At 35.0% G+C, this 15,084-nt stretch overlaps 2 protein-coding genes across 4 annotated transcripts; one reads left to right on the top strand and one right to left on the bottom strand.

Annotated features, from left to right (window-relative positions):
- Positions 1-2,325: 2,325 nt before the first annotated feature.
- LOC140672968 (uncharacterized) lies at positions 2,326-6,503 on the bottom strand. 2 transcript variants are annotated; one of them, XM_072905479.1, is made up of 4 exons: positions 6,270-6,503; positions 5,916-6,072; positions 4,897-5,533; positions 2,326-3,283 (listed from the first exon to the last, which is right to left on the bottom strand). In XM_072905479.1, the coding sequence occupies exons 3-4, from the start codon at positions 5,508-5,510 to the stop codon at positions 2,797-2,799; spliced, it is 1,101 nt and encodes a 366-aa protein (XP_072761580.1). In that variant the 5' UTR covers positions 5,511-5,533; positions 5,916-6,072; positions 6,270-6,503; the 3' UTR covers positions 2,326-2,796. The 2 variants fall into 2 exon arrangements, with proteins under 2 accessions (XP_072761580.1, XP_072761591.1); XM_072905490.1 differs by having other exon boundaries at positions 4,897-5,497.
- A 123-nt stretch (positions 6,504-6,626) lies between these two features.
- On the top strand, positions 6,627-13,827 carry LOC140672908 (uncharacterized). 2 transcript variants are annotated; one of them, XM_072905399.1, is made up of 5 exons: positions 6,627-6,716; positions 6,836-7,523; positions 7,700-8,652; positions 9,011-10,682; positions 12,010-13,827. In XM_072905399.1, the coding sequence occupies exons 2-5, from the start codon at positions 7,355-7,357 to the stop codon at positions 13,077-13,079; spliced, it is 3,864 nt and encodes a 1,287-aa protein (XP_072761500.1). In that variant the 5' UTR covers positions 6,627-6,716; positions 6,836-7,354; the 3' UTR covers positions 13,080-13,827. The 2 variants fall into 2 exon arrangements, with proteins under 2 accessions (XP_072761500.1, XP_072761504.1); XM_072905403.1 differs by having other exon boundaries at positions 6,640-6,716; positions 7,394-7,523.
- Positions 13,828-15,084: the final 1,257 nt, after the last annotated feature.

Genomic DNA, 15,084 nt, shown 5'->3' with positions numbered 1-15,084 from the left:
AAATAGGCGCCTGGCAACGTGCAGGTGTTCGTCGACAAATTCCGAGAATCGTCTCCGATGTTTTTTTCCCGGAATACGCTTTGCGCTGTACATACATGTTACTGCTCCGTATTCCTTGTTCCGCGACGAAATAATATGATAAAAATTTCTACATGGGGACAATATTACAGTAGAAATTAGAATAATTATAGAATAATTATCGTGGAATATACTAATTGTACATATACATATATAAAAGAAATAGCAGGATGATTTTATTCAATATTATATATTCAATAATATTATACACCTATATTATATTTTAAAGAAATATTGCAATTATTCAAAAATCTTTAAATATCAAACTATTGCAAACTATTAATCATTTATAAACAATAAAAAATATACATAATTTATAATTTTTATACATATATGCACAATTAATTTTTTGTAGATGATCGGAAAATATCTCGCGGAGCACGCACTCGATACATTATATACTTTAATAGTCTGATGTAAATTATTAGATATAGTGTAGCGATGATTATAAATCGATTCTGGTAGCATATGGAGGAAGCGGCTCTTTCTGGCATCACTGCGTGTGCGTGATAGGCGCGTGTAGCTCTCGTCGATGAATTCTGAGAATCGTCCCTGTTTTTTCTTACCGCTCTATCTATATTTTTTCTTCCGCGACGAAATAATATGATAAAAATTTTTACATGGAGAAAATATTATAGTAAAAATTAGAATATATAATATATTGTAATCATAGAATATACTGCTTAATGTATAAATATATATTATATACAAAATATACGCGCTTAATATTTTTATTCAATAATATATATGAATATTACATACGAATATTATGTTTTATGAAGAACTATTGCAATTTCAAATTTTAATGCAAACAACTCGACAAATAAATATACAATCGTTAACAAATAATTTATCATCTGTATGTATATGTGTACAATTAATTATTATAGACAATCTATTATAGACGAAACACGAACGTCTCACCTCGGTATTTATTTATACGGCGTCTCAAATAATCTAATTTTTAATTAATATTTTAATAATATTTATGTATCTCTCTTTCTCTCTCTCTCTCTCTCTCTCTCTCTCTCTCTCTCTCTCTCTCTCTCTCTCTCTCTCTCTCTCTCTCTCTCTCTCTCTCTCTCTCTCTCTCTCTCTCTCTCTCTCTGTCACGACATCATCGACCGCCAATCACATACGCGATAAAAAGGCAACAATACAGGCGATACAAATCGACTCGAAACGCAAACTTCTCACGTCTACATGACTTTTTTTATATTTGATTGATGCCTTGACATGCGTTTACATTCATATGAATAGACATTTGTGTTTGTGTATCTCCGTGTACATTCAATCGATTTTATTAAAAAGACGAACGATCAACTCTTTCGTCCACTGTCATGACTGAGACAATTTGACTCGGGTTCAACTCTAATATAATTTGGCTGACACGCATTTCTCGGCACGGAACAGTCAAAATTACAAAATTCCAGATGGGGTGGGGACTGACAAGAACGCGTTGCCCGTGTAACAGTAGCCAGCAGGAATGTCCTCCGTCAAAGCAAATCGCGACGGCATGTTCTCCCATCCTAACGGCGGTAGTGAAGTCTACTTGTAGAGCAAAACGGATGCTCGTCTCCGCTGTCATCCTTATTTTTTTGTTGGCTGCTATATATTGGGTATCCTTGAATCAACAAGCGAATCCTGGCACACGTCGACCAATGAGAATTCAACCCCAAGTTTCTCAAACTACCGCGCCGGAGCGAATCAACACTACTGAAGCGTCTGAGAGATGAAGTAACATTATTGATAACTCCTGATTTCTTCGAGAAAATGTGTAGGATAATTCCAAGATAATTGTAATTTATTTGTCGAAAAAGGAGATACATACATATATAAATATTCTTTATAAATCTAGTTGCCATTTAGAATTAATTGAAAAATATTCTTTCGATAATAATTCTTTATATATATGTATATATAGCTATCTATTTCGAAAGTTTTAGTGAATTAGGAATTATCCTAACGGAAATTTCGGTAAATACGTAATACAGATTAATGAAGATGGCAAATAAATCTAAAAATATCAAACTAGGGTAATATCAACATCGAGAGCAGCGTAATCCGTAGTAACAATACGAGCTTACATTTTCAAGCAACAAGGAATTTCATTGCTGGACATTGATGCTATAAATCATAACGACAGATGTTATATGATTCATCACGTGTAAAAAATAAGCATCTCAATTGTGCAAATGTAATGAACTAAATACTAAAACAATGAGATGCAATAATAAAATTTCATAATATGTTTATAGAATTAATTTATTACGGAGAAAAAAAGAATAATATTAACAACGAGATATCTTCGCCATGATGCGATAAATTCATGCTTCTTAAAAATCAGTACATATTTCTCTCGTTTTTTATAGATCGATAAGAGTTGCAAGAATTAAACACGTAAATAATTTTACAATTTCAAAACGAATAATTCAAATGAATAATTAAAACGGAAAATTAATTTTTTCACGAATTTTAGTAGAAAAAGTATCGAATTTTATACATCGGTGATATAATCATTTGCAAAGTGTAAAGTGATAACGTACGTTTTTTTTTTTTTGACACACCCTTTTATATCTACTAATAACGCTCCCTTCGGCGTAGGTCCTTATCACAAACATGCGCGATAAAATTGTGTTGATACAGCTTAACACGTAGAACAAGTATTGCGTACATCGACGATCAAATAAACTGCCAATGTACACAATGGGAGCGGTTCTAATCGAAGCTACCGAGACCATCGAGCACGCGCAACATTCTCCCAAGTTCTTCGTACGTGATTCTAATCGGACCGTCATCGCATAAGCTAATATACGCCAGCAGCAGCTTGGCGATAATGTCTCGTTCCAAAAGTTCGTGCTCCACTTCCGGATACTCCTCTTTCACAGTGTCCAAATAAAGCCGCAAAATATTCCGACAGAATGCCTCGACTTTCGACGGTTCACTTTCGTCGGATATATTGGTGAAGAGAATAAGACCAAAATCGATCGCCGGCGAGCAGTACCTCATTGTTTCCCAATCGATCATTTTTACGTCGCTCGGTTTGCCGCTCTCGTACTTGAACAATACGTTATCCCGCGTGAAATGACCGTGGCAGACAATTGAAACGTCGTTGATCTCCGTGGCCAGACTTTCCATTACGTGTAACTTTTTTTTTATTTTCTCAACGAGATTTGACTCGAGTGATGCGAAGCTCAGATATATACTACAAACAATAACAGATTACAAATCTTTCCATTCATATTTTTTAATTAATGAAATATTAATAACAAATATGGTAAATATAATAGTAAATATTTTATATAAAAATATACTACGCAAAAAAGTTGAAGAGCCACTTTCTTCCATATAAAAAAAACCAATTTTCAAGTAGTTGCAACTTGCTTAAAAATAATCGGAATAAGATCAATAAAAAAGTGTTTCAAAACTTGAAGTTTCTAGTATTAGAATCTTTAAATGAATTTCAATTCTTTCTACTTACTCGTTACAAAATTACATTGTGAGAAAGCGACGTCCGTCGATTGAACAAATTTTTTAAAAGTTTGTTCAAGAATACCGAATTAAAAAAAAATCCCAGCACGATTTCATTAATTGAATGTTAAAGAGCAGAGTTTTAGCTTTAATTTCTTTTTTTTAACGAATGTTTTATGATTTTTTTTCGCCGAGATATTCATTATTAAAGTAAAATCGAGCTATTGACTTTAAACGCTTTTAACTAGTGAAAAAATGATCGCCTAATAATCATTAAAAACGTAATTTAAAAAGAAAAGTGAGCACTTTAAAATGCTCCTATCATTTTTCAATTATTATTTATTTTTAAAGTGTAATTGTTACTGAAAAATCAAGTAAAAATTGCACTTTTATCTTTTTTTATTTAAATCAATAAAAGTTAACGAAAAAACGCTAAGATTTTCATAAACTCTACAACATTTACAAAAGTACAAAAAGCACTCCAGTTACTCGTACAAGAGGCCGAAGTGTTAAGTTTTTTCGTACATTTCAAAAACTTAAATTAATGATTATTGTATGATCATTTTTTCACTAGTTATAAGCGTTCAAAGTCAATAACTCGATTTTGCTTTGATAATGAATATCTATAATAATAGGCGAGAAAAAATCATAAAACATTCGTTAAAAAAAAGAAATTAAAGCTAAAACCCTGCTCTTTAACACTCAATTAATGAAATCGTGCTAGGATTTTTTTTAATTCGATATTCTTGGGCAAACTTCTGAAAAATTTGTTCAATCGATGTCGCTTTTTTACAATGTAATTACATTGTAACGAATAGAAAGAATTGAAATTCATTTAAAGATTTTAAAACTAAAAACTTGAAGCTTTAATGATCTTATTGCAATTATTTTTAAAGAAGTTACAACTACTTGAAAATTCGACTTTTTTTTATATGGAAGAAAGTGGTCCTTTAATTTTTTTTTTTTATTTTTTTTTGCGTAGTGTATATTAGATAAAAATACGAGTATATTATTATAAAAATTAACCACAACAGAGATTACGTATAGATCACATTTTAGAATCAAGAATCGACGTAAATTGTTTCACGTGATATTTTGTTATAAAAAAAAACGTTAATACAAATCTATAAAAGACGTTTCAGTACTTTAATTGATAGCTGCAATTAGAATTATGTATATGTAAACTTATACATATACTTATACACAATAGCTGCAACATTTTATGTATAATTATATATAAAAGACACAAATTTCGTATATAAATTTGTATAATTAGATTGTATAATTTTGTCTAATTATATATAAAAATTTTTTAGCGGGTACGTATTATGATAAAAAATGATTTACCTGGCACCGAGCATGTGCTGAACAGAATACAAGCTGTCCGGCACAGATAGTTTTGCGTAGAACTCTCGGAAAATAGGAAACTTGCGCGCTTTCAGGCTCAATCCTCTGCCGTGAAACGTCGCCAGAGCTTTTACGCACAATTTCAAGTGATCTTCGTCCAATTTATCGTTTACATGTGCGTAACCACGAGCGATCAGATCCTCCAGTACTATGACCGGCCGACCGTATCGACCCAAGTCGGATAAATAACACTTGGGTATACCGTCCGTTCCGTACTCGAGTGTCATCTTGCTATAAAACATCTCTTCGTTCTGGAACGAACTAGACGGCGGAGATGCCGCGTCTGCCTTTGGCAACTTGATAACGAGAGGAAAGTTGTAGGGCTCGCCGGAAAATTTTACCCGCGCTGTCACCCGGTATAGCTTGGTCGTATAATCGCGCATCCCGTCGAGATGCTCCACGTCAACGGAATCGGACTCGACAAATTCTCTCGAGCCGGACTCGCAGAAACGACGATCGTGCACCATCTCCGGTATCAATTCCCGTCTTATGAAGTCGCAGTCTCCGCACTGGCACTGCTCTCCCGACTTGGTACGGAAATCTGGGTCGGCCATAGCGAAAGGGAAAAATAATATCGCTGTAATAAAACACGGCAGCAATTAAGGACACCGGCACTACGAGAGCGCGCGCGCTTAAAGCCGGAAAGTCGAGAATTATGAGGAATTTTTTCTTCTCCATTTTTTTTTTTTTTTTTGTTTTTTTTCTTTACGCCCTTCCTCGTCCTAATAACGTTGTCGCGACGAGTGCCGCACACGTTAATAATGTTTATCGTCACGAAATGCAACGAGTCGCCGGAATAATTAAAAACATTTTAACCGTGTTGTGAGCCCCGAGAATGAGTCGTGGTGCAACGCAAACGAACGTTTTCGCTAATAACCAAACAGATGAGAATATGACTAGTTGCCGCAATTATATACCAATTATTATGAGAGAGAAATGATTTATCAAATATACTTTACCCTAGCGGATTTTAGAGTTATTCGTAGAATTCCCTGCTGTAGGCCACTGGTAACTAGAAATTCACGATCTCTGTTACATAACCGGAATAAATCTCCCCTCTATTCATCTCATTGACGATTCCTCATTCATTTGACCCAGTCCGCAGTTCTAAAAACTCTAAAAATATTTTATAACGTTTTCTTTTACCTCTAATTTTTATTAATTTATCTATATTATATATATATATATATATATATATATATATATATATATATATATATATATATATATATAATAATTATATCATCTCTAATTTATGTTTTATCAACGATCTTAATTAAGAAAAGAGAAAGAGTTAATTTGAGACAACTCACATCAAATGTAGATCTAATACACTTAATAAAGTCCAGTCACGTTCTTTTTGTTCAACAGCTTGAGAGATTATTTTTCTCACGATAATTCCCTGAAGCGCATAATTTGTCAGACATTATTATTCATCGTGCGAAAGATGACACACATATATCAAGTACACAATCGCGATATCGTATTTATCGTAGTGTTTTATTTAGAGACACATCCGTGTCACGAGTTGACGAGTGACGAGGGGCCAGCTCAGCTGCACGTAATGAATGGGTGCTGCGTAGAAAGTCATAGCACGATGAGCTATATCTCCCCACTCTTTCAAGATAACGAAGCCGGCTTTCATTGGCTTTTAATGATGTCGCAAACGAGTTTACGCCGCGAACGAAACGTGACAAACCGTTTAGCTAGCGTCCTCGTTGCTTTAAGTATATTTTCATCGACATTTAATCCGGAAAAAGGTATCGATCGTAAGAAAAGTGGAAGTAACTTTAAATTGCGTTACAGAGATTACCGTCTTATTAAAGAAATTACTCACTCTAATCGGATCTATATAACTAATCGGATTTATTTTAATCAGGTGACGCGTGAGCTTCGGACTTTAAAATGCCGAAAGAAAAATTGTCTCTCGCCACGTCCATCGTAACGAACTTGAAGCTTCGAGCGGAGCATAAATTGTGAAGTTTCTGTAGCGAACGTACATTTAAAATGCGGAATTAAAGATGTTTGCAGAGCTGAAAAAAAGCACCTTTATTTTACAGTAATCTCTTCTCGAATACTTTGAAAGAAAACACTTTGCAATTATTTATGCGCCAACGAATTTTCTTCAATAATATAACTATCGATGACGTAATTTTATTTTAACGAGTCTACAACTTCAAGTCTTAACAAAAGCACGGAACATCTCGTGCTTGACATATCCACATTTCTATTCTAGACTATTCAAATCTAAATTTTCAAGTGAATAATTCTCTTAAAGCACTACTAAACGAAAAACAGAATAATGCATTATTAATCCCCAACTGAAATAAATAGAGACGACAGCTGCAGCTGGGATCTAAATGCCTAAAGCAAATCAATGATTTAACCTCTAATACTGATGATTAATTTACCTTGTAACGCGGCCTCGATGTCACAGGTCGCGCCTTGTCAGAACGTACCCGTACAGACGAGTCAGTATAATTTCCCAATATGCCAACAACGGCAAACGAGTACCCAGCAGATGCAAACTGCTGCATGCTCTGGTCCGTGCTCTGCAACTTGCCAAGGTAAAAAGTCAAATGAAATGTTAATATTTGTTAACATGGGATACATATAAATTAAAAATATCTTTATTATTAATTAATTAAAAGATTTTATTAAAAATCGTATATATAATTTATATAAAATCAAATTGCTCGCTCTACTTTTTTTTACCCCCTAACCCGTACTTTCTCTATTTAAGGACCCTTCATCCCCGCTCACGTTTACCAACCGGACTCTTACGTAACGCATCAATGTACACCACAACCAATAACAAATCCTTGCCGTCCCGTCTTTCAAAACCCGTGTAGCCCCCCGCCAAGTTATCCCAGCTGCAGCCAGCTGCCGCAAAATATTTTCGATCAGATTCGTGCGTGTGTCAGCAACACCGCTCCCATTTTCATCCTGCCCGGTAATTGTCAACAATCGCCGGCGCCTCAGCAGCAACAGCAGCCGATTTTGCCGCAGGCGACAGCGCCGGTGACAGGTTTCCCTCCTCCAACAACAATGGCGAATCCGCCGAGTGGCGGATTAACTTATCCGACCGCATGTTATCCGCCACCACCGCCGTTTTATCCCTATCCGGTACCCATGCCGTTTTACGATCCGTCTATTCGTGCGCGAGATACCACTCAAAATTGCGGATGCTGTCGAAAAAGAGACGTCGACTCGACCGACATGAGAAGCGTCGCGCGAACCGTTGTCGGTTGTCGTTTCGATTCCGATCTGCACGATTGCGAGCACTATTGCGTGCCCACCACCGACGACACCATCTGCGCGAAGAGAAGCTGTCCGTCCTCGCTACATCTTCAAGCATTGGCATCTCAATTCCTCTCGATGCAGGGTATCATCGCGTGCGCCGCCACGCGATTAATATTGCGCAAAGTGCCGGGCTCAAACGTAACCGCCACTATGGAAGATACGATGGCGAAGGCGCAGAAGGCTATAAACGTTTTGACGAAAGATCAGCTGTTATCGGAGTCGAAGAACGCGCAGCAAGTTAACGCGCTCATCAACTTGCATATGACGGCCAATCCGCCGCCCAATATCATTCCGATCCTCACCCTGGTACAGCTAAAAATGAATCTACTGAAGGCGCAGGTCGAGGGACTCATCAACCGGAAGATGATGGAAATTCAGGGCGTCGGTGTAGAGGTATTTAATGTTAATTTACATGTTCAAATTTTTACTCTTCAACTATATATACACACATACACGTTTTCTTGTCGAAAAATTTCATTATCTAATAAATATTAAAAGAAGTATAAATTTTATCTTTAATAATCATCAGAAAAAATTAAGAATTAAATAATTAATATTTTAAAATACATTTATATAATAAAAAGATATTTTATATTTTTATTTTATTTCCATTATATCAAAAACAATTAATGATAATAAATTTAATATAATAATAAGTTGCATAAGACTAATTAGGAAGTATTTATATAAAATTATTAAAATTTGAGGATTATCAAATACATTAACGTAATATATGCTTATACATTTGAAGGTGGAGACCGATCTTATAGATGCCACTGTTCTCGCTCTAAAGTCCGACGCCGAGCTGCGAGATTTCCTGTCAGCATTACGACAGAAGGAATGCGATGAGCGGGTGAACGTGAATTTCGCGCCCTATCGTTCGCAGCGTGCAATCGCGGAGACCCGGCTGAGCAATATTCAAAACAAGATTCGTCAGGTGGAGGCCGAGTTTGATCGTAGACGATGCGCGATGTTGCCGGCGCCGACGTTGACGTCGCGCATCGTGCAGCAATTCTCCAGACCATGTTACTCGGCGAGATTCGAAGACCCCAGGAGATTGTACATACCGCCGGACATTCCCCGCTCGCCCGATCCGTTCGTCTACGTAAAACCACGGAGTCCCAAGAGGCTGCTATTGAAACCGTGCGCTAGTAAGTCCGAAACTAAGTCGACGCAAGTCGCTGCCCCTGTTCCGGCTGCAATCAGCACGCGCGGCAATCCGTCGAAAGTCACGAGAGATGTCGGGATCGGTGATGCCGATCCCACGAAGGAACGTCCCGCGACAGCCGATCTTCAGCGATCTTCTAGCATGGAGGACTGCGGCTGCTGCGACAGGTCAACGTCGGAGGAGAGCGTCGGTGAGACTAAAAAAAAACTCCGACCGAGGATCGCCAAGATAAACACGAGTGACGTCGAGAAACCGTCGTCCTCGATGAAACTAACGTCGAACGTCTGTGTGAAATACGGAGCGAATGCGCGAAAATGCGATGGGAAAGACGACGCGGAGACTCCATGCGACGCGGAACGTTCGATGGCCAAAGCGTATATCAATGTCGCCGACGATGAATCGGTGAGGACTTTAACGGGATCGGAGAGCGACACGATTACGTTCAGTGACAAGATCGATCCAGAGGCAGAGGACGTTCGTGAATCGCGAGATGCGATTGAGATTCGAAGCTTGGGTCAAATAATGGATCGGCAGGAATTTACAAGTTCGGCGGACCTACGACAGTTTGAAAAACATGCAGAGACTACGATCGCAATTTCGAGAAAGAATGAGGCAATTAAGGAATACGAGACTAGGCGCTTGCAAGATGTCTCGTCGTCGAAAGCTCAACAGACGGAGATGAAAACTATTGCAGAAGTCACGGACGATGAGCCAATTTCGCGTGCGCAGGAAACGGAGCGAAAATCACCCAACGACTATACTTCATCGCTAGAAATTACGTTAAAGTCGAAGAGATACTGGCACGAGGATCAACAGAAAGATAAAAACGGCAAAGCCTTATCCGCGATTGAAACGATGGAGCAGAGCGCAAATCAAGTGCCAATAAGCAAAAGCAAGAAAAAAACGAGATTTCACATTGTTTCGTTAATGACGAATGTCGTATATAATAACGAAAATTCTGAATATCAAAGTAAACAAAAAATTGATAAGAAAACAACAAGAGAGATGAATATAACTACGAATCCGGATATTGAAAAATTAAATAAATACAATTTGATAGAAAATCTAAGAAATGCCATCGCGCACAATATTACCGGAAAAGATTATTCGCAGAACATATTTCTAGGAAGACTTGAAGATTTTTCAAAGCTCTACGTTGATCGTCTGTGCCAGACTGCATCCGAGGAAAAGAAAACAACATCCGAAAGAGTAAACCTCTTTCCTCCATTCAAGAATCTGCATAAATATATGGCAGGTAAGAGTCATCAGCTCAATATCTTCTATACGTGGAAAGAGAAAAAAAAAGAAAAAAACTTAAATAAAATTTTTACATTTTAATTTTACGATTTGTAATTGCGCTTTCAACTAAGAAAAAAATTATCAGAAAATAATTGTAAAAATTGTAGAATATACATATACACTACGTAAAAAATTAAAGGGCCACTTTCTTTCATATAAAAAAAGTCGAATTTTCAAGTAGTTGTAACTTCTTTAAAAATAATTGCAATAAGATCATTAAAGCTTCAAGTTTTTAGTTTTAAATGAATTTCAATTCTTTCTATTCGTTACAATGTAATTACATTGTAAAAAAGCGACATCGATTGAACAAATTTTTCAGAAGTTTGCCCAAGAATATCGAATTAAAAAAAATCCTAGCACGATTTCATTAATTGAGTGTTAAAGAGCAGGGTTTTAGCTTTAATTTCTTTTTTTTAACGAATGTTTTATGATTTTTTCTCGCCTATTATTATAGATATTCATCAAAGCAAAATCGAGTTATTGACTTTGAACACTTATAACTAGTGAAAAAAATGATCATACAGTAATCATTAATTTAAGTTTTTGAAATGTACGAAAAAACTTAACACTTCGGCCTCTTGTACGAGTAACTGGAGTGCTTTTTGTACTTGTAAATGTTGTAGAGTTTATGAAAATCTTAGCGTTTTTTCGTTAACTTTTATTGATTTAAATAAAAAAAGATAAAAGTGCAATTTTTACTTGATTTTTCAGTAACAATTACGCTTTAAAAATAAATAATAATTGAAAAATGATAGGAGCATTTTAAAATGCTCACTTTTCTTTTTTAAATTACGTTTTTAATGATTATTATGCGATCATTTTTTCACTAGTTAAAAGCGCTCAAAGTCAATAGCTCGATTTTACTTTAATAATGAATATCTCGGCGAAAAAAAATCATAATACATTCGTTAAAAAAAGAAATTAAAGCTAAAACTCTGCTCTTTAAAATTCAATTAATGAAATCGTGCTGGGATTTTTTTTTAATTCGGTATTTTTGAACAAACTTTTAAAAAATTTGTTCAATCGACGGACGTCGCTTTCTTACAATGTAATTTTGTAACGAGTAAGTAGAAAGAATTGAAATTCATTTAAAGATTCTAATACTAGAAACTTCAAGTTTTGAAACGCTTTTTTATTGATCTTATTCCGATTATTTTTAAGCAAGTTGCAACTACTTGAAAATTGGTTTTCTTTATATGAAAGAAAGTGGCTCTTTAATTTTTTTGCATAGTATATATTAGATATATATAATACAGGATTTTAAATCTCAATTTTTTATTCAGATAATGAGAGAAACGGCAACGACGTAAGAGTTTATCCAAGTTCGATAACGAAAGCGGGAATTACGGTTAGAAAACGTTTATTCTACTGGAACGATGTCGCAAAAAACACCCCGGAAACTCATTACAAGGATAGCGCGAATTATCTGCGTTCCAGTGTAGAATGCGAAGAAAGTTTTGTTTCGGAAATATTTTCTGTTATCGCCAACCGCGTGGTTACATTCGTCAATAAAATAATTTCATTAAATGGAAGATTGTCATGTCTGAATCGCGGCGCGATATTACATAAAAATTTAAACATTAATGTCTTACGAAGAGACACTTCGAGTTGCAATCACCCCGAGGTAATTTTAAACCATCACAATCCACCCGCAAGTATCTTGCATCCCCGTGACTCGAATCGAACAACGCCCGATACCAACAAATGTGATTTTCGCGACGCGAGTTTATTAAGGGTTTCTACGGAAGAGGGATACGGCAGGATGAGTAAAATAAGACACTCGATAATCCAAGACAAAAAAAATAATACGAAATATTTATTAATCCGTACATCGAGTCATGATTGTGATCTGACGTTGAACCGTGATTTGGGACGCCCTCACAAAGTCCAGAGAAACCTTTTGATACGCAGTCGATTGAAAGATCGTTCGAGTATCCAGGATCATCCACATCCTTTCTCGCTTTTGAAACGCTCTAGGAAAAATGTATCTCAAAAATTTCGTCAAGCGAGACGTAATGAAAATGCAGAAATGACCAGAGAAAAGAAAATGCGCAAATTGAAGGGTAGCGAAAAATTCTGGGCATTATCGAAAGTTATAAAAATACACGATAAATCATTAGAAATGAGGAAATATGGTACTGAATTTAAACAAGTTTTACGCGAATATTCACACGACGATATGACTATTATGAATAATAATGCATTTACTATGCAAAAATACGCAATTGTTGATAATATCGCAACTGACGATGAACTTGTGATAAATGTTCACGATTATTCCGAATTGCAAACTGAAATAAATACGAACACGTTTAAAAATCGCAGCGTGTGTTCATTATTATCTAGCAACTGACGGGGGTTTATACGGGATATATTACTAACTATCACACTAACAAATAATTTGGAATTATAAAAATGTGTTATTTTTTTTACCACTCTTTATCTCGCTGAAAAGGTTAAATAAAGCACACAATTATGGAGTATAGTATAACTTCGTTCCTTTATTAATAACTTTTATTCTTTCATCAGTGATCTAGTCTCGTCGCTATAGCCGTCTAATGAGAATCTTTAAAATTGTGACGTAGTAACAGTGTATGATGATTTTTCAATTCGCTTTCCCAGACTCATGCTTAGTTTGGATTAAATTCTATAAAAGAATAAGAGAGAGAGAGAGAGTATTCGTGGAAAAAGTATTTGTCACATATCCCACATACGCTCGCATCGAACTGACATGTAATCATTACAATTACAACATGAACATATGCATATCAAGCATAGTTTTAATTCCTTTGTGATTTTTCGATCTCTAATTTATTTATTTAATATATATTAGATTTCTTATATTCTAAAATCGAGCGATTACCAGTAAAAAATGAATGGATTAAACGCATGGTTGTTATAAGAAAACTAATAATCGCAACAACGGAATCCTGTGTCACATATCAAAATACACGAATAAGAACGTCACACGATACTGCTCTATAAATGTATAATGTTCTTCCACAGACTTCTATATACAGAGTGACGTGTGGTGAAAAACCTGTTAATGGCAGATTCTTGAGATCATTTGGAGTCGATTTCGAAAGATGTCATTTTTTGCAAGTTTCCAATTTTTATCATTATATATATATATATATATATATATATATATATATATATATATAAATATATATCATTGTAATTAAGCCTTAAATTAAAATTCTATTACAGTAAACTCTATCTGAAGTTGACTGAAAAATTGTAATTTTTTAACTGCAAAAAGTTTAAGTTAGCGCGAAAAGCGTCTTTTTTCAATCGTTTATAACTCGGAAATTATTGATGCCTCGACATTTTCGCTGAAGAAAAATCATCTCCAAATAATCTCAATATAATCTGCCATTAGTAGGTTTTTCACCAATTATAGGATACCCTGTATTATAAAAGTCTGTGTGTTCTTCAATGAATAACAAGATAATGCTTCATGATGGATCGAAATGTCGAAGACAAAATGGAAATACAATTGGCATTTTACACAAGTAATATGAAATTCATATCTGTGTGTGGAAGAGTTAATGTTGACGCAAATAGTAAATACAATACAAATATCAAACTTTGTAATGAAAAAGCAATTCAAAGTATTAGCCAGTTAGAGCCATGTTAATACACATTATTAATACATGTACTTTCTTCAAGTACATACTGTAATATCAAAGTTACAAACGGACCATACGCTTAAGATAAATATGCTCTAAATCTTATAGAACTACGTCTAACTGCAGACTGAAGAGACACTTGTGGAAGAAAGATCGAACCTATTATTGTGAAGTATTTAATCAGTCACGACACTCTCTGCTTTTATTATGAAAGATTTCGTTTTAAAAGGAACTGAGCGACACCTCCATCGTCACTTTTCAAGTTTAACAAATCATCGTGTAATACAGTGTCAATTTAATACACAGTATTTTACGACTGTTGCATATACATATATATTAGATATCTCGATATTTATATATAATTAATGAAAAATTTATTAACTTTTTTAATTGTGTGGCATATACAAGAATTTAATATCTACAATTTTACAGATCTCTTGTCACTCGCGCGATATCTTAAAGAATAAATATTTGATCTTTTTTGTAGCCTGTAGCTACTATTTAGCGAGATACGGCCGTCAAACATTCACGAAATTAGTCCGTTATTATTGTTGGCAGAATCTTTTATGAAAAATGTGTATGTATGTATTTATGAAATAGAAATTGATACAAAAGAGAAATAGAAAAAAAAAAAAAAATAAGAGAAAAAAATACATACAAAACAATGGTATTGCAAACAATATATACTACTTAATAAAGAAAATTTTTTCCTCAATAATATGTAAA

This window comes from Anoplolepis gracilipes, chromosome 1 (assembly GCF_047496725.1).
Source record: "Anoplolepis gracilipes chromosome 1, ASM4749672v1, whole genome shotgun sequence".
Classification (NCBI taxonomy): domain Eukaryota; kingdom Metazoa; phylum Arthropoda; class Insecta; order Hymenoptera; family Formicidae; genus Anoplolepis; species Anoplolepis gracilipes.
This window is presented reverse-complemented; position numbering and strand designations above follow the sequence as displayed.

Excerpts from the sequence above, each read along its gene's own strand:
- LOC140672968 (XM_072905479.1), bottom strand. The coding sequence starts at position 5,510 with ATGGCCGACCCAGATTTCCGTACCAAGTCGGGAGAGCAGTGCCAGTGC. Across the intron at positions 3,284-4,896 it reads CAGCACATGCTCGGTGCCAG|TATATATCTGAGCTTCGCAT; the intron begins GTAAATCATTTT and ends TATTGTTTGTAG.
- LOC140672908 (XM_072905399.1), top strand. The coding sequence starts at position 7,355 with ATGATTAATTTACCTTGTAACGCGGCCTCGATGTCACAGGTCGCGCCT. Across the intron at positions 8,653-9,010 it reads TTCAGGGCGTCGGTGTAGAG|GTGGAGACCGATCTTATAGA; the intron begins GTATTTAATGTT and ends ATACATTTGAAG. Across the intron at positions 10,683-12,009 it reads TCTGCATAAATATATGGCAG|ATAATGAGAGAAACGGCAAC; the intron begins GTAAGAGTCATC and ends TTTTTTATTCAG.